Below are 19023 nucleotides of genomic sequence, written 5' to 3'. Positions count from 1 at the left end.
GGGGGGGAAGTTGTTTCTGTCTTCCAGAAGGTTAAATTGCCAGAGAAGGATGGAAAGGAAAAGCACTTTCAGGTATTCCTAACTACCAACTGGAGAGTGGTAAACAAGAGCTGCTACTTATCATCTTTCTACAGGTGTAGTACTATGCTGAATCCTGTCCCCTGGCCTCTTTCCCCTGAATGGTGCTATTTTTTACTTAGCTAATTGCAATCTGTGTCATGATTCAAGGGAGTGGGGAAGATAGCTAGGAAACATTAAAAGATGGCATTATGGTGCGTTTGCATGTATAGAGGGAAATTTGGATGGAAGAGAATGAGAAATATTAAGGAGAAGACATACGGAGTGTCATGTAGGAAAAGGAAAGGGGAATAAAGAGCAGAAAAAAGGGAAAGGAAACACTGGAGACAAAAGTGGTACTACAACTTCTTACAGGAGAGTGTAGCAGAGGGGAGTACAATCCAGAAAAAAATATTCTGAGAACAGCAAGAATGTGGCTGTAACTACATGGCAAAATAATTCAGTGAAATGATAATGCAGTGCTGGGTGGATTATACATGACAACGTGTGTGTCACCGTGTTATGATAAATCTTTGAGATGAGAGTTACAGTGTTTCTCTAGAACTGGGCACCTTGAGGCAATTTTGCTTCTTGTTGACGTTATCTTTCCTCCCTGCAGTTTAGCTGGCATTTCATGTCTTATTTCTATATAGAAAAAGAAAATTATTATCCATAGTTAAAAGTCACACAGTAAGACAGCAGTTTTAGCCTGTCAGCTCAGTATATGATCTTGGGATTTGCAAAAACCACATTCAGTTCCTTTCTGCAATGAAGATTTTTAATATCGTTCTTTGTACTACCGCAGCCGCTAAAAGTCCCAGGCAAGGAGTAAGCCACCTTCAGTGGGCTGACCCCAGTCAGCAGCCAGACACCCACCCAGCATCTCACTCACTCCCCTCTCCTGCAGGATGGGGAGAAGATAGAAGGAAGGCAAAAAGACCTGTGGCTCAAGATAATGACAGTTTTATAAGGAAAGCAGAAGCTGCACACACGAGCAAAGCAAAAAGAGGAATTGATTCGCTACACCCCGTCGGCAGGCCAGTGTTCAGCCGCTTCCTGGAAAGCAGGACCTCAGCATGTGTAATGGTGGCTTGTGAAGACAAACGCAGTAGCCTCCAATGTTTCCCTTTTTCTTGAGCTTTTATTGCTGAATGTGACATCATATGGTCTGGAATTTCCCTGTGGTCAGCTGGAGCCAGCTGTCCTGGCTCTGTCCCTTCCCAGTGTCTTGCCCACTTGCAACCCTACTTGCTCTGGGGTGAGGGGAGGGAGAAGAGAGAAAGAAAGCCTTGCTGCCCTGCAAGCAGTGTTCAGCAGCAGCCAAAAGACTGATGTGTTATCAATGCTGTTTTAACCACAGATGCAAAGCACGGCGCCATAGGAGTTGCTGTGACGGCAGTTAAGCCTATCCCAGTCACAGCCGCTACATCACCACTGTACAGGCACAGTGGGAAAGGGTGACCCTAGTAGAATTGAGAAAGAACAGCTGGATATGGGCAAGTGATAATGTGTGGTACATAACAGTCAGGAATGGTCAAGAGGATGAATAGTAGCGTAGCCTTAGCATTAAAGATTATACTTCCAGTACTTTATTTGCAATGTCTCGTGTGTGGTGGTTTCTTTATAACACGTTAACAAAGTCTACTGTAAGTAAATGGCAGTCAGGAAATAAATACTAATTGCCATTTTGCAGTGAGCAAATTTTTGTTTATTTTGTGTGGTGTAATGGCAACAAATCAACCAAAAAGCAACCCCCAATAGACTAAACTTTTTCCTATCATTTCCCTGTTCTGTGGCTTCCTCCTTGGATGTTTTAGGGTCATTCCCACACATATTTTCACCCATGCTTGTCTGTTACATCTATGGTCTGTTGAGTTGGATTTTTTCCTCATAGGCATTGTTGTCATTCACACTAAAGAAAAACAGTCATCTTGACCTAGAGGTTTATTAGCAGTGCTCAACATTTTTTGCTTATTTTGCATGTCTAAAGTGTTTTGAAGGTGAAAAACTTGGGCACAACACATGTGAAGTCTTTATTAGCACTCATGTGGTGAATGGGGGAGCTGAAGCAGTGAAATATATGATTTACTGAAGTTCAGACAGTAAGATGGTTACAGAACTGGGGTCAGTAGTCAAGAGACAGTGACATTCAATTCCTCCCTTGTGTCAGTCTTTGTGTAAATGTGTCTCTAATGCTCAGAACATTAGGCTTTCCTTTAGAGTAGGTTCTTGTCAGTACTGGAGATCATTCTGGATTTATGTTTGTGCAGGTAGCTGTGTGAGGAAAATTTAGTTCTCTCCAAACGTTATAAAAGAATTAAGTATTGGTAATAAAGCCTGAGCTTTATTTATTACATCCATTAAAGCAGGACAGTAGAAAAAGATCATACAAGGCAGTTGCACAGATTGATTCCTGGGTTATAAAATTGTTCTGTGGTCAGATAAACTACAGTCTTCTGCCACCTGATCAGAAAATACTTAGTGGTGCCAGCTGGCCTGTGGGTACATGGAGAACAAAACCAGTCCTTTCTTATGTTATGGTTCCTTCATTACTCTCAGGGCACTGGTGAGGAAAACTATATCTGTAATCTCTTGACTGGTGGGCATGCCCTTGTGCTTGCCCCTTCCTTGGAGCAGGTGATTCTATGTTAAGCTGCTTTGAACTTGCCAGCTTGGTCCAGGTTCTTCCATTTTTTGCTGGTACACTCCAGCATGATTGTGTTAGTGGAGTCCAGCCTCTTAGTCCTGAGATGCAGGCAGCTCTTGGGCATTTTCATGGTGGCCCATGTGACTGACGACAGGTCTGGAAACTGCAGGAGGATCTGGCCACCAGAGAGGCTGAGGACTGTGTTGCTGACTTATTCTTGGCCCCAGCTTCATGCCCAGTCCACTCCTGTAAAACTAGGATGTTTGGAGCTGAGCTTTTCTGTAACCTAATTGCATTTGCAGGACTACAGCCAGCCAAGAGTAATTGCAGGGAGTTAGGTGGAATTCAAACCATCTGAAATCAGGAGTACAATGGCATCTGGGCCTAATGCCACAAGTCTTTTCTCCAGTGTGCATTTGCCTTAGGAGTAATGGGAAGTTGCATCTGCCTCCTGTGTATAATCTCTTCATAATACAAAGGCATGATTCCTCTCCTTTCCTTAAGAACGTGTTGAATTTTCCTGCAGTGGAAGATTGACTTCCTTGAAGTCTTGATACACATTTTGCTTGTTTTTTATTGAGTGTGATCAATGACCAGTGGACTTCAGATGCTCAGTCTTTGACAGGATCAAGAAGTAACAGGGAAGAGAACAGCTGATTTTTAAAAAGGAACAGCATTTCCAGGGAACACTTCAAGTAGCATTTTATAGCACAGGGAAAGAGAATTTAATCACTCTTGTCCAGTCCATCCTTATCCTCTCTAGCCTGAGAGGTGCAGAAGGAAAGGGTGCCGTTCTGAGCAGATTGATGTCATCTCTATGGGCAGAAAGAAAGATCCAGGGAACTACAGGTTGGTCAGCCTTACCTCAGTCCCTCATAAGGTGATAAAGAAAATCCTCCTGGAAAGTATGTCCGAACAAATGAAGGACAAGAAGGTGATCAGGAGTAGTCAGCATGGATTTACAAAGGGGAAATCATGCTTGACCAGCCTTACTGCCTTCTGTAATGAGGTGACTAGTTTGGTGGACAAGGGGAGAGCAGTGGATGTTGTCTACCTTGATCTTAGTAAGGTTACGGTCTCCCATAACATCCACATAGATAAGATGACAGGACATGGATTAGCTAAGTGGCTGTGAGGTGGATTAAAAACTATCTGAATGGCCAGGCCCAGAGGGCTGTGATCAGTGATCAAGGTCCAGCTGGAGGCCAGTCACTAGTGGCGTTCCCCAGGGGTCAATACTGGGGCCAGCACTGTTCAACATCTTTGTTAATGACCTGGACGATGGGGCAGAGTGCACACCCTTAGCAAGTTTGTAGATGCCAAAAAACCTGGGAGGAGGTGGGAGATGAGCCAGAGGGTTGTGCTGCTATTGAGAGGGACCTTGGCAGGCTGGACAGAGAGGAATCTCATTAAGTTCAACACAGGAAGATGCAAAGTCCTGCGTCTGTGGACAGACTGGGGCCAGCTGGCTGGAGAGCAGTTTTGCAGAGAAGACCTTGGGGTGTTGGTGGACAGCAAGCGACCATGAGCCAGCAATGGACTCCTGTGGCAAAGGCGGCCAACAGCATCCTGGGCTGCTTTAGGAAGAGTGTTGCCAGCGGGTCGAGATCCTTCCCCTCTCCTTGGCACAGGTGAGGCCACATCTGCGGTGGTGTGTGCAGTTCTGGGCTCTCCAGTACAAGAGAGACATGGACTTACTGGAGTGAGCCCAGCACAGGTCCATGAAGATGATGAAGGCTCTGGGGCATCCTTCCCATGAGGAGAGGCTGCAAGGGCTGGGACTGTTCAGCCTGGAGAAGAGAAGGCTCTGGGGAGTCCACCCATGTGTATAAATACCTGGTGGGAGGGAGTGAAGAACAGGGAGCTGGAGTCTTCTCAGTAGTGCCTGGTGACAGGATAAGAGGCAGTGGGCACAGGAAGGTCAATGTGAACATCTGAAAATGTTCTTTTCACCATGAGGATGGTCAAACACTGCCTAGAAAGGTTGTGGACCCTCCATCCTTGGTGATATTCAAAACCTAGCCAGACACAGTCCTGGGCAACCAACTCTAGATGTCCCACTTGAGTAGGGGGGTTGGGCAAGACGACCTCCAGAGGCCCCTTCCAACCTCAACTGTTCTCTGATTCAGTGATCCTTGCTGTGTGCATGAGACACATAACTGGATCACACCTTACATTTCCCACATGACAGGGACACACATTGTGCTGATGCAGCCCCACTCTCGCCCCCATAGCCCTGGGTGTGGCTGGTTGGCCTGGCCCATGCTGGGTGCCTTGAGCCAGGGGCATCATAGCACAGGGGAAAAAAGGTCTTGAGCCTTGCCCTCACCACTTAAAGGCAGCAGTGGCATAACATCTGGCACTTTTTTGTTGTGAGGATCAGATCTCCCAGCCCATGTCCCATCTCCCATTAACAGCCTTGAAAGTTCTGTGCTTGTTCACCCTATTTTAGGGACCATGGGTTGGCTTTTGAAGGAAGACCGTATCAGGAAAGAGCAAATTATGTTTCATTTTCAGTACAGCTGTGCTCACTTCAAATCAGAATGGAGTTTAGGCTTGGGAGCTTATGTCAGTGCTGTTCAAGAGCCAACGTCTTCCACAGGCACATTGCAGAGGATGTGGTTGCCTCGTCTCCAGCTCAAAATAGAGAAGAGAATGCAGACTCTTACCGTCTTTCTTTTATGTTGTCTGTTCTGTCTGGTAAGGTGTTGAGTGCCTCCTGGCAATTGCTGACTGCCTTTAGCTCATGTTGGCTTCACTGCGAGATAGTTCCTGACACATACCAGTGTTCCTAAGCACATTTCATGACTCACTGGTCCAATGGAAAGTCAAGAAGTGGATTAGTTTAAGCCGATAAACTTCTGTGAGAGTAAATATGGAACTTCATTTAAATCCCAAAATCCCTCCTTGGGATTGATTGATGCATATGTTCTATGTTCTTTGTTTTGCTTTTCAGGAACTGGAATGTGTCCCTCACCTCTTTTTTAATGCAGGTCTGAAGCCTGGGTATATTTTGTGGAGCACATTGAAATCTTCTAATGAGACTGACCATCATTTGACCTGTACTTCTGGTCTAACTGGCTTGCTGGCTATGGGTCACATGTCTGCTGCTTTCACAATCTGTGAAATACTATATCGAAATGGAAATGGCAGTGCCCTCATTTTTTTGTGCCTCTAGGTTTTATTTTCAGTATGTATTAAGCTGCTCCCCTGAGCACAGATGCATAAAGAACATTCATAACATTTGATCATTTTAGTGCTTTGCCGTTCATTTCTCTCTTTCTCTGTGCCACAAACTGACTTCTAGTATACATGTTGAACTGTATCACAGACAGTTACATATTAATCATTTTATTGCTTGATTTCAAGTTCTCTGAAAACAGGAATTCCAGCGGGGCAAAAAAGTATAGTCATCACCCACTATATCACAATAAACCAATATCTGATGAAGGAACTTTGGTATTTGTCACTTTTAAAGTACAAATAATATTATGTGGCTCCATTTCCGACATTTGTGGTAAATGCATGTAGTGCGTTGAGTACATACAGTGTGGCAAACATGGCATAGCTTTAAATAAAGTTGTTGATATGATCCCCTTTGTAACTGTCCTGTGAAATAGCATTATGTACCTCCAGTCAGAGAACCCTCTTTAGAAATTGCATCTAAATCTCAGGTTGTGAAATTTATGCTAAGAAAGGAAATCTTTGAAAGAATTACCTCTTGCAACATAGTGATTTCTTTCTACCTGTCTGCTGAGGCACATGTAAAATCAAAGAAAGGGGTATCTTTACTAATTGGTTTTGGAATTGTTTTAATTGCGAAGTACACTTGAAATGGAAAGTATATCTGTTCAAATCCGCATTTCTACCGTTCTTAGGAGCTGAGCAGATTCTTCACTGACTAGTTGGTACCTTGTATCTTATTTCTGAGGAATATAACACCTCAGATGAATTTTCTGACCTTGTCCTTGGATGGCTCACATCCTTTATGCTTCTTGATTTTTAAGTTTTTTTTCCGTACCTTTTAACTGAAAAAACCCCAACCTTTTTTGTTTCCATGAAGTTGAAAGAACTTGGTCTAGGTTAAAGTTTTTTTACTACTGCTTATTATTATTTGGATGGTGCTTGTACTTTAAGGATGCAGTCCTTCTTATCTTTTGTACACAGTAAAAAAGTTGCTGAAGTTAATGATTCAAGCATAAAATGAGCCAATATGTGATTTAATATTTCTGTGAATTAACACTTCCTTCTTGATTTCTACAAAGTAACTGAAACTGAGAGCTGATTATTGTGAAGAAATCTGAGTAAGGGAGACCTCTTTTAGCCTTTGGTGGCTGAGAAGTGTTGTCCTCATCCCACCTTTATCCAAGCCAAGATTCAGCACTTACTGTGACTTCTCGTTGAGTCTTCCTATAGAATGAAATTTCATTAAATTTAGTTTTCATTTTCTCATGAAAATAATAGCTGTGTGTCTTGCATCACTTCGGGTGTTGTCCTAGATTATAGGGTAAATGTCCTATTGATCTCCTTCTAATCGTTCAAGTTATTCAGCAGCAAAGTCAGACGACTCTTTGCTTAACTGACGGTAAGATTCCAGGAACCAAGATGGATGGTCTGTGGCAGCCTGAGCCAGCATGATTGGCTGGCTGCTACTGCCACTGCCTGCTGCCACCCTGACTTCCAATGCAGTCTAAGCTTCTCCCTCACACTCCCTTGCTCACCTGATCCTGCTTTGTGTGACAGCAGAGTCAGAGTAAAGCTATTTGCTTTTTTTTCCTGCTGTCTTTGTACACTGAGGTGGCTCAGCACAGATGAGTGGAGGAGCCAGTACGTGACAGGGAGTGAAATCAGGGTGGGAAGGAGAAGATGTAGACCTGGTATATGTAGACACAGTTTGCATAAAACTTCATTAAAATTGCCTCAGAATTAGAGAACTGGGCCAGAAGTCTTTAAACGCTGAATTGTGGAGAGCATTGCTTTGTTGTCTTCTAAGAAATGTAGCACCTCAGAAAGTTCTGCCATGCAGATGATGCAAGACTGTGTGCATTTAGGATTCCTCAGTGGCTAGTCCGTGAGACCCAGAGAAAAGCCATGGTACAGCAGAAGCACTAAACATGCAGGATGCTGCTATGATGTTACACTCCCACACCAGAGGGCAGGAACATATTTGGGGAGACAGGGACTGGGCAATACCATGCATTTTCAAAGGCACATGAATCACTGATCATGATCCAGCCCTGCTCCTCAAAGTCCTGTATTTCCTACCCTGTATCTATTTCAAAGGTGGGAAGAGATGTAGGCTTACTCTAGTGCAGAAGCCTGTCACTGGCTTGGATTGAGCATCACTTACAATGTTAATATCAACTGCTTGGACTACCACAGTAAAAATAATAGACCTGTACTAGATCTACAATAACTTAGCCACTTGTGTGGGAAAGGATCCTGGAGCATTGACTTTTCTCTTTGAAGCCACATTTTTGATGTGGTTCACTGTCATGACATTGATGTGGCTGTTTGGATGGAGTTTGGCCAAGGTGACCAGTTCTCCTGAACTTCTTGTGAAGTTCTTATGTGTGTATAGAGCTTTTGGTTGCCCTTGAGGATGCATGTTTAGCCTGTCTGCTTAGTGAGCAGGTGAAACTCAGTTAAAATTACAGCAGGGAGAATCTAAGCAATGTTGTTTGTGTGTTGGGGTTTTTTTCCCCTTTTAATCTTAAGGAAATTATTCTGATAATGGATACAGTTGGTTAGGAGTTTGGAAGATGAGTGTGCAGGAAAGAATGGTGCAGTCTTGAAGTTCTGGCTTCCTCAGTTTTTTAATGTCTTGGAGAAACAAAATGTGAATCATTACTGCTTCTGGCTGACTTTGGATGAACTAAAAATTACAGTGGCTGAAAGCATGCATTGACAAAGTCTGTAATAAGAAAAAATTTGGGTATATCCTAGGTGGATTTATTTTTGTCACCCAGACTAGTCAGGCTGGTAGAAGCAGCAAGATTAGTAAAATAAACAAGTAGTTTCAGATTAAAAAAATAAAATCGCTTTTGTCCTTTGCAAGCCTACAACTGCCAGAAGTTGTACAATAATGCCTTATAGTTTTATGTGACAATGCTAAACATTTAAAGCTTTATAATTATTGTATTGGGGTGGGGTGAATTAATCAATTCTTCCAAATGTTTATATTATTTGCTATGTTACTACCTTGTAGTCTGCTGCTACTTCTGCTCTGTATGTGGTAGAAAAGGAAGGGTAAAACTGTTAGCTCAGTTGCAGCCAGATTCTCCGATTTTGCATGTGAGAAATCTCACTAAATGGAAGTAAAGATGCATGTGTTCATGGGCACCTTAATTTTTACAGCTTTCAGCTATTTCCTTCTGAAAGTCTGTGGGGTTTAGATGCTTCAGTTGCTGGTGCCACTCCAATGCCTGTTCTCTGTTTGAGACCTCTTGTACATAGAGACTTCTTCAGGTTGTATTCTTCAGGCCAAAACTCTGTTTTTCTTCTTGCAGTTGGCTCTTACCCCACTCCCAATGCTCATTTAACAGCAAATTTTAAAACATTATTACCATGTTCATTACTTTATTCTTCATCTTGTTGAGATCCTCCAGTTTACATTTAGTATTTGTCCTCTGTTTCTAAGTGCCATTTTGTTGTGTTTAAAATAATCTCCACAGCCCTCGGAGTAATGTCCCTTTTGTCTTTCAGATCTCGCTGCTGATTGGATTCATCAGTGTAAATAACTCTCCGTGGACAGATTACAGTGCATACAGCTACTTTCAGATCGTCACCATGTGTGACTTGGTTATGATTTTGTTCTTCTACATTATCCACATTTTCAGAATCTACAGGAAGCTCACTTGCGTTAGCTGGCCGCTTGCAGTAAGTCTGTTAGATGGTCTGGGTTCCTTGCCTCTCCTGTGGGTTGATGTCTCCATTACTTAGTCCATTTTCTTGTGCTATCACACAGTGATAGGTCATCTTTCACATAATTGGTTCTTCTGCTTTGTATACAAATCCTTGTGTTGCTTTTATTATTAGTACTCAGTTCAGCAGATGCTGTTAATTGTAAGTTTTTTAGTTTATTTGGATATGATTCTGCCCTCCTTTATACAGAAGTAAATCCAGATTTACTCCAGAGAAGGCAATAGTGTTATTCTGAGACAAATTAAAAGAAGCTACTGATTGTAAAGCCTTCAGCAGATGGGTCCTAGCTCGGGTCATTTATAGCAGCTAAGGGATTGCTAGAGTACCAAATCATAGCATTAGAATTAATGTACTACATCCTGTCCCAAAATAAAGTTTATGAGTGCTATTTAAGTCTTAGGTGTCTCATTTCGGTATGGTTTTAGGTAACTTAAACAATAGCAAGAAATAAGAGCCTCAGCTTGATTGCCATAGCCTGGGCATTCCTGGGATATCCTGCAGGATGTTCCTGCCTCATTCCCACATTTCCGCTGCACATCCATCTCTCGTATCCTAGCAGAGGACTAACAAGCAGCACAGAAAATGCAAGACCTGAACTTCCTCAGTAGCTTTGGGTCAGGTCAGCTAACAGAAGAGTCCGGCATCCTAGTGTGGGATGATAGATTTTAATAACCTCTTAGAACATGTCTCCCTTATGCATAGTGACATTTTAGTTCCACAGAGGAAGGACCAAAGGGATGGGGAAAGCCAGCTTGGAGAGATATAGAGGGATTTTGAAGTCCAGGAAGTGGTTAGTGTTTAATGGAAGTTATGTAATAGTTTACAGATTTAGGATAACATTTTTCCATCCATCCACTTCTAACCAGAGAGAAAAACTTAATTTTCTTTTTAGCTGAAATACATGGTTAGACTTGTGCCCCTTTTTGTTTTTTCAAATGTGTACCACCTTTATCTGTCTCTAGAAAGTACTTCTTTAGAGATAATACAGATGCAGGGATCGAAATAAGCTAATAAATGACAGTTATACAAAGCAGCATTTAATGTATGCATTGGTCTAACAGGACTGTGCCATTTTGACCTCTGCATAGGCTGCTTTTGTTTTATGTTCCTAAATGTTCCAGAGTCACTAGTGAGTTTAAGGACTGCAGTTTGCTGCTGCTCAGCTTCAGAAAGCTTTATGGGATATGATGCTTGAACATGGCTGTTCTTTTACAACCAACCTCCTTTTCAGTCACATATTTTAAGTAACTTTAGCACAGAATAGGAAAACCTGTACTTTGGGAAACTGTAGCTAGTGTTTGGCTGAGTTTGCTGGCAAGATCTCTACGTGGCAGTCAGGGGTGTGGTTTGCAGTCAGTAAAGTTGCAGTGGCTCGAGAAGTTGTTCAGCACTGACACCATTTAAAGCTGGGAAGTATTTCTCCAGAGGGGCACTCTCCTGGTCCTGCCAGGGGCTGGTTCTCCACCTCATTTAGCCTTTGATGATTCATTTGCACCTTTGCCCATCCCTCAGATTCCTCTGAGTTAGTGGCCTGTGTACACTGTTTTATTTGGTGCCTCTATGGAGGCAATGGCTTGCCTAGTTAGACTGCTGCATCACAGACTAGCCGGAGGACCCTCCTTATGGAAATAATTTCCTCTGGCAAAAGCAAGGGTTGAGATTACAGTTACAAATGAGGAAAGTAAGTTGCAGTCTCGGAGCCTACTTTATGGCAAGATCCTTCTCAGCTGTTTATAAAAAACACCTGAACAGAGGAAAACTGTGGTTTCATATGATAGACTATTTCTCTTCTGGGATTTCCTTGAACAATTTCCTTTGGGGACTATATTCCCTTTCCTTTGGTTTGAGACAGAATCTGTCCTCTCCCTTATACATGGCATTTGCTTGGCTCATGCCAGTAGTGCAATGCAGATAAAACAAGCAGATACCCTCCTGCCCACTGCACTGTGAAAAAGAAATAACCCATGTTCAGTTCGCAAACATCCGTATTGGATGCCTTAAACTTCGTGAGGATGCAAAATCTACATCCACAGATAACCCCTGATTATAACAAGGTAAAATGGACCGATACTCATCATGCTAGAAAAGAGCTTAAATGTGGTGCCCCAGTGCTCGCTCAGAAAAACCCATGGCACTGTGTTTTACTGCAAAACAGCTGCAGTCACTCTGAGCCTGGGTGTTGGTTATGAGTGTCTGCATAATTGTGCTTTTTGTGGCTTCCCTCCTGTTTCCAGTCTTGGCTGATGTAAGTAAATCCAGCAGTAAATCCATTGCTTGCTTTCTAAGATTATCAGAAGTAGGAGCATTTGGTTTTCCACTGATGCCATGTACTGCCATTTACTGCCATTTCATATAGGCTAGAGGAATATGCCTTTAAGGCTTCTTCTTTCCTCCAGAACTGTCTCTAAGGTGCATACTTGATGCAATAAAGATACGTTTCACCGTCAGTACCATGTTGAATTGAAAGGATTGCATCCAGTAAGTAGATCTTATTTCAGTGATGTTAGTAGGCCTGAAGATTGGCCCTTTCTCCTTTTTTGAACAGACAGTCAGGTATGGTACAAAATCCACTCACGTGGTGGGATTTTTTCTGCTGTGGTTGGTTTTTGGTTTTGTTTTTTTTTAAACTGTTTTCTGTTGGCTAGTGTTCTGTCCTCTGGGTTTGAGTAATTTCTGCCAACTTTTTCTCATTCTGAGGCATACTGAAATGCTTTCCTTATAAGTTTCCCCTTCTGATGCAGGTTGTGCTTGTCTTTACAGGAGTTTCTTCATTATTTAATCGGTACAATTCTGCTTCTCATTGCATCAATTGTAGCAGCATCCAAGAGTTATAATTTGTCTGGACTTGTGGCTGGAGCGGTAAGACTGTGTTTATTAGTCTTGACACTTTTTTAATTGCAATATATATTAAGTAGGGCATTGGAAATCTATTACTCGCAATTTTATTTTCTTACAGATTTGCCTTGCTTGTGTGACCTTCTAGCTCATTTCAGTGAATGTTCTGTAACACAATGACAAGAAAAAAATTTTGTTGTGAGACTCCAGACTCACCACTAAAGTGGGTATTTGCCCTGTCAGAGTGGAACCCAAAATTCAGCTTTGACAGATAGCTGTTCTAGCAAATAGAAGTTACCTGAATGATTTCACCCCAGTCTTCAGCCTTTGATGCTTTCTGCTCCTGAACATAGCCCTGTTCAAGATAGTTTCTCCTGAGCTAAAATCCACTGGGGTCCTGGGCTGACTTATTGGAAGATACTCTCTGCCTCTGTTGGCTGGCATTACAGAGACAGGCATGACTTCTGAATGTGGGCAGCAGTATTTTCATAGCAGCAGGACCTGAAATACAGCTCTTCCAGAATAAAGAATTACTTTCAGAAACAGTCCAGATGATTCAAATGGACTAGAAGACTTACTTGACTTGTTTATTTGGCAGACTTCAGGGAAAGACTTGTTTGAATAGGGCAGTAAAAGCCGTAATCAGAGGTGTTAGAAAAAGTCTTTGTTGCAGAACCCTAGGGAGAAGTCTAGAAGGTGAGACTCTATGCTGCTGTCCAGCTTTTTCTCCCCACTTGTATATGACATTCAGTCTATCTTTTAGTCATTGCTTTGACCAGACATAAGCTGCTATTATAGTATGGAAACAATTTTTTAGTATGTTGGCAGAAAAATAAAAAACTTTTTTGTGTCTGTTAACATCATAAAATATGTAGCTGGATATACAAGTGTGTCCATACATTCATGGAATATGTGTCATCTAATGCTCTGTAAGTATTTGTGGTTTGTTTGTTTTCTCATCCAGACTTTCGGGTTCCTAGCTACAGTCCTTTGTGTTTTAAGCATATGGTCATCCTACAAGGTTTCGTGCATCACACAGTCAACAAGTAAGTATCATGCTTAGCAACTGCCAGAATGCTTCTCAAAATGAGTATTTATATTTTCTGCCACAGGGCTGTGTCTACCTGGAAGGATTTATTAACTTTCTGTTCCTTATTACTCACAAAGCAATAAATCCGTATTTTCTGTCAACACGGACATATCACAGCTACTGCCAGCTGTTAACAGCTACAAGAGCAAAATAACTTGCTTGTAGCAAGTAGTGAATGTATCAGTGTTTTCTCATCTCCCTCCCCTACCCCCTATCAAAAGAAGGTTTCCGATGTGTTTCTTAAGCAAGTAGGTAAATCTGTTTGTGACCACACAAGTGACATTGTCTTCCTTTTTCAAAGATGCATCTGTATGACTTCTTCCCTCTGCAAGACATCTGCCTTACAAACTAGGATACCAAAGAGGAGCATCCACTACTGAGGAGAGAGCATGGGTATTTTGTTACTAGCCTGGGCAACCAGTACCTTTTGAAGATCTACTTCAATGCAAAACAATGTTGTGAACCAAAGTTTTTTTCCCCCACTTCCTCCTACCCAAGAAGTTATATAATGGAGAACCTGCCTTTTATGAGCTTTACAGAGAAAGACAACTTCTGTCTCACCAGCTGGGCTGTGGTTATTTCCAGTTATTTGCAATAAGAGCATTTAAAACTAATTTGGAAAGTCATTTGGTTCTCCTTTCAGAGGGATGGAAAAATTGTTTCTGATTTCCTCCATCTGTTTACAGAAGGGAAATCCTGCAAATTCCTACCTGATTCTTAACTTCTAAGGATGATTTGTTTCACAAAGGAACTGTTACAAACTGATTTGTGCTTGCATAAGATGACCCAAGTCTTTGTTACCTCTATCAGAACTGTGGACTTTCTCTAACATCAGTTCAGCCAGCATCAAAAATTTTGAAATGCAACTTGAATATATCTGTGCAAACACTCCCTCCTAGATCCAACAGTACATGATGAAATCAGGTTTTTTTCTCCATGAATTTTTACAGGTTATTAACAATGAAAGATTGGTCTTTAAAACTTCTCTTTGCCAAATACAGGAAAATACATACCCAAGAATATGTGTTTAATGTTTTGTGGGATTTTTTTTTTCCTTTTCACAAATAAGTCATTTGTAAAATGGGTATTTATAAGACCTGTTCTGTAAAAAAATTCTGTGCATTTCCTATAAATTATTCTCTTTGGAATCTAACTATAGAAAGCCCATTGTGAAAGACACAATGCACTTTGTCTTACATGGGGTTTGACCCTTCCTCTGCTGGGATCCATGCTTTTGGACACTGCCCAGAGCTTGGACAGGCAGAACAGTTCTATCCAAACTTGGTATTGTCATGAAGTTCTATGTAACTTTGAGGCTGAGACAGTGCCTTCTTGGGCACTTTTGTCTTTCTTTCCTTTTGCAGTCCATCTCTGGTAGCTGGAAATTCTTTGCAGGAAAAAGGGAAGCGCAAGCCCTTCCTCCTTGGTACTTCCCCTTTCATGTCTAGCTGTGAAGTAGAATTTGTACTTATAAGTTGGTCTCGTCTGTCAGGACAACTGCACAATGGTGCAGCTGGTTTCTGCAAAAAGTATCATTTATACAGTTTACCAGGTCCACTCTGGAGGAAAAAAGCCTTTTCTGGCCTGCTGTACATTTTTCTATTTGTCTAAAATTCTGCATCAATAGTGCTAAGTAATTTAATAGTCCTCTCAGAAAATCCTTTTTGTACTTCATAGCAGGTCATTATACACTGCCATTTGTTGCCACCTTATTTTTTTTTTCTCTCATCCTGATATACCTGTCTTCACTTTATTTTTTTTTTTCTCTGACAAGAGAAATTGGCCCATTGTTAAAGTGTCAAAAATTTTGAGTAAGTAGATGAAAATAACTGAGCAGATAACTTGGAAAGGTAGAAATCCCCTTCCTCATGGTGCACAGTTTCTGTGATTCTTCTTGCTGTTCCTTTTCATAAGTGCCCCATTTACAGCAATATAGAGCGGGGAAACAATTTGAAAGTGCAAGTGTCTGCTCTTTGTGAGTGAAGTATTCACTCCAAATGACCTGCTTTGACATTACTATAGAGGATTATTCAAATAAAACTATGTAACAGGCAGTTATAATGCTATTAACTTCATATTGACCAATTTTTATTTCTTCACCCTGTCCCACTTTGGCCTGCTTTTTGCCCTGTATCTTTAGATGACATATTTTCTGTTTGGTTAGAAATCATAGAATGGTTTGGGTTGGAAGGGACCTTAAAGACCATCCAGTTCCAGCCCCCTGCCATGGGCAGGGACACCTTCCACTAGCCCAGGTTGCTCAAAGCCCCGTCCAACCTGACCTTGAACACTGCCAGGGAGGGGGCAGCCACAGCTTCTCTGGGAAACCTGTGCCAGGGTCTCACCATCCTTCATGATAAAGAATTTCTTCCTTATATCTAATCTAAATCTACCTTCTTTCAGTTTAAAACCATTACCCCTCATCCTGACGAAAAGCCCCTCCCCATCTTTCCTGTAGCCTCGTTTAAGTACTGGAAGGCCACTATAAGGTCTCCCCAGAACCTTCCCTTCTCCAGGCTGAACAACCCCAACTCTCAGCCTGTCCTTATAAGGGAGGTGTTTCAGCCCCTGATCATCGTCATGGCCTCCTCTGGACCTGCTTGAGCAGGTTTATTTCCTTCTTATGTTCTGGATCCCAAGGCTGAACACACTGCAGGAGTGGGTCTCAAGAGCAGAGTAGAGGGTGAGAATCCCCTCCCCTGACCTTCTGGCCACACTCGTCTCGATGCACCTCAGGATATGGTTGGCTTTCTGGGCTGTGAGCACACATTAGTTTTCCATCCACTAATATTCCAAGTTCTTCTCCCCAGGGCTGCTCTCAATCCACTCATCTCCTAGCCTGTATTTGTGCTTGGGATTGCCCCAACCCATGTGCAGGACCTTGCACTTGGCCTTGTTGAACTTCATGAGGTTTGCATGGTCCCACCTCTCAATCCTGTCCAGGTCCCTCTGCATGGCACATCCCTTCCCTCCAGCATGTTGACTGCACCACACAGTTTGGTGTTGACGACAGACTCGCTGAGGGTGCCCTCAATCCCACTGTCCGTGTCCCCAACAAAGATGTTAAACAGTGCCGGTCCCAACACCGACCCCTGAGGAACGACACTCGTCACTGCTCTCCACCTGGACAGTGAGCCATTGACCACAACTCTTTGAGTGTGACCATCCAGCCAATTCCTTATCCACCGAGTCATCCATCTGTCAACTCCCATGCCTCTCCAGTTTGGAGACAAAGATGCGTGGGACAGCGTGAAAAGCTTTGCACAGGTCCAGGTAGATTGTATCAGTTGCTCTTCCCTTATCCAGCAGCGCTGTAACCCCATCGTAGAAGGCAACCAGACTTGTCAGGCACAATTTGACCTCAGTGAAGTCATGCTGGCTCTCACGAGTCGTCACCTTACTTCCCATGTGCCCTAGCATAGTTTCCAGGAGGATGTGCTCCATGGTCTTACCAGGCACAGAGGTGAGACTGACTGGCCTGTAGTTCCCTGGGTCTTCTTTATTTCCCTTTTTAAAAACTGGAGTAATGTTTCACCTTTTCCAGTCAGTGGGAACTTCACTGGTCTGCCACGACTTCTCAGATATGATGGATAATGGCTTGGCCACTTCAACCACCAGTTCCCTCAGGACTCACATCCATCTCATCCAGTCCCATGGACTTGTGCACCTTCAGGGTCCTTAGATGGTCTCAAACCCGATTTTCTCCTACAGTGGGTGGTTCTTTCTCCCAGTCCCCACCTTTGCCTTCTGTGTCATGGGTGGTGTGGCTGGAGCCCCTGCTCATGAAGACTGCAGCAAAAAAATCTCAGCCTTTTCCATATTCCAGGTGACCAAGTCTCCTTTTTCCTTCCAGAGAGGGCCAACATTTTCCCTAGTCTTCCTTTTATCACTGATGTAACTGTAAAAGTTTTTTTTGTTGCCCTTGATGTCCCTGGCCAGATTTAATTTTATCAGGGCTTCAGCCTTCCTAACCTGATCTCTGGCTGCTTAGAGAATTTCTCTGTATTCCTCACAGGCTTTCTGTCTTTGCTTCCACCCTCTGTAGGCTTCCTTTTTTGTGTTTGAGCTTATCCAGGAGCTCCTTGTTCATCCATGCAGGCCTTCTGGTGTCCTTACCTGACTTAATCTTTGTTGGGATGCATCACTCTGTGATCCCTGAATATCAACCAGCTTTCTTAGGCCCCTCTTTCCTCCAGGTCACTTTTTTTCTTTTTAGTGACCTGAATTAAGCATGCCTCAAGAGAACAGACATCCTTCTCAGATAGAAATCCAGTGTGAGCAGTGATGGTTCAGGCTTGCTTGCCCCGCCAGAACAATACCAGTCCAAAGAACATACACAACAAGGGACTTGATTCTGGGCACTTTGAGTGAAAAGTACCTGCAGAAGAAGGTTCACACACACATATATATATATATGTATGTGGTTTTTTACAACAGGGGACTTGATCACCAGTTCTCCTGCTAAGACTGACTTATGTTTTTTGGAAACCAGCACTGACTTTAATTTGGACTGATACAGTAGATATTTAAGGATACAACCTCTTCTATTCCCCTGGAAAGAGGTGTGCTCTATTTCTCCTTCACCTCCTAAGATACCACCTCAGACAGATAGTAGGCACCTTCCTACAAGCTTTAATGACTCTTGGCAATCCTGTGGGAAACCAGTGTTCTGTTGCACGCAGTGTGAGTGCGCTGCAGTGGCAGGGGGAGAAGCACCTGCTAAGGACTGGGGCTGGAGCCTGAGCTTTCTCTGGAAAAAGGCTGTTTCTACTCTGCTGGAATCAGGCCCTTTCTCCTGGCACTACACTAGCATCTTTTTTTCAGCTTCCCACTCCGTCACTTGTCACCATGTGGGGAAAAAAATAGAGGGAATTTCATGCAGTCTGACAACCAAAGAATTTCTGAACTGTGATCTGTGCTCAAATAATATGTTTTGCTGCAAGTGCACTTGTTTATACTGGATCAAGAGAAGTAAATTACAAGTTCCCTTTTGGTTTTTGTGCCTATTGACAGGTCTAAGGTATGCCTGCAGCTTTTGCTGTTATGACAGGGCTGGGTCCATAGATCCACCAGATGCTCTTAATGCAGGATACTTTCAGGCTGGAAGACTGATATCTCTGCTGCCAAATCTTTCTCACTATCCCGAAATCCTCCTTGTGAAACATCTACTAAGAAAAGCACAGAATTTGCTGGTATCACCAGCTCTGTCTGGCAGGGACTTTGGCACCTCACTACTGTATCTCTGCCAGCAAAAGTGTTTTAAGTTTCCTTCAGTGTCAACCTGGTTCTGAAAGCTCCATCTTTCTACAAGTTTGTCAAATATGGGATTCCAGGTGTTTTAGAAATAAACTGTGTTTGCTATTTGGATGATGTAATGGCTTTGAGAATCAGATTGTTGTCTTGCTCATTTTTTTCCTTTCTCTACAAGAGCAGTGACTTTCTCTCTGGGGAGTGTCAGAATACATCCTGT

The 19023-nt window shown here is 42.7% G+C and overlaps 1 protein-coding gene across 2 annotated transcripts in view; it reads left to right on the top strand.

Annotated features, from left to right (window-relative positions):
• Positions 1-14165, top strand: part of CMTM7 (CKLF like MARVEL transmembrane domain containing 7) — a 27136-nt gene extending 12971 nt beyond the window's left edge. For both annotated transcript variants that reach the window (XM_026843403.1, XM_026843404.1), the window contains exons 2-5: positions 9410-9583; positions 12389-12487; positions 13428-13509; positions 13855-14165. In XM_026843403.1, the coding sequence (XP_026699204.1) occupies positions 9494-9583; positions 12389-12487; positions 13428-13509; positions 13855-13868 (285 nt within the window). In that variant the 5' untranslated portion in view covers positions 9410-9493 and the 3' untranslated portion in view covers positions 13869-14165. The remainder of the gene's footprint in view (positions 1-9409; positions 9584-12388; positions 12488-13427; positions 13510-13854) is intronic.
• The last annotated feature ends 4858 nt before the right edge of the window (positions 14166-19023 follow it).

This window comes from Athene cunicularia (genome assembly GCF_003259725.1).
Source record: "Athene cunicularia isolate RWA chromosome 2 unlocalized genomic scaffold, athCun1 chr2_part1, whole genome shotgun sequence".
NCBI classification, from domain to species: Eukaryota; Metazoa; Chordata; class Aves; order Strigiformes; family Strigidae; genus Athene; species Athene cunicularia.
The sequence above is the reverse complement of the archived record's forward strand: the minus strand, read 5'-3'. Positions and strand labels throughout refer to the sequence as shown.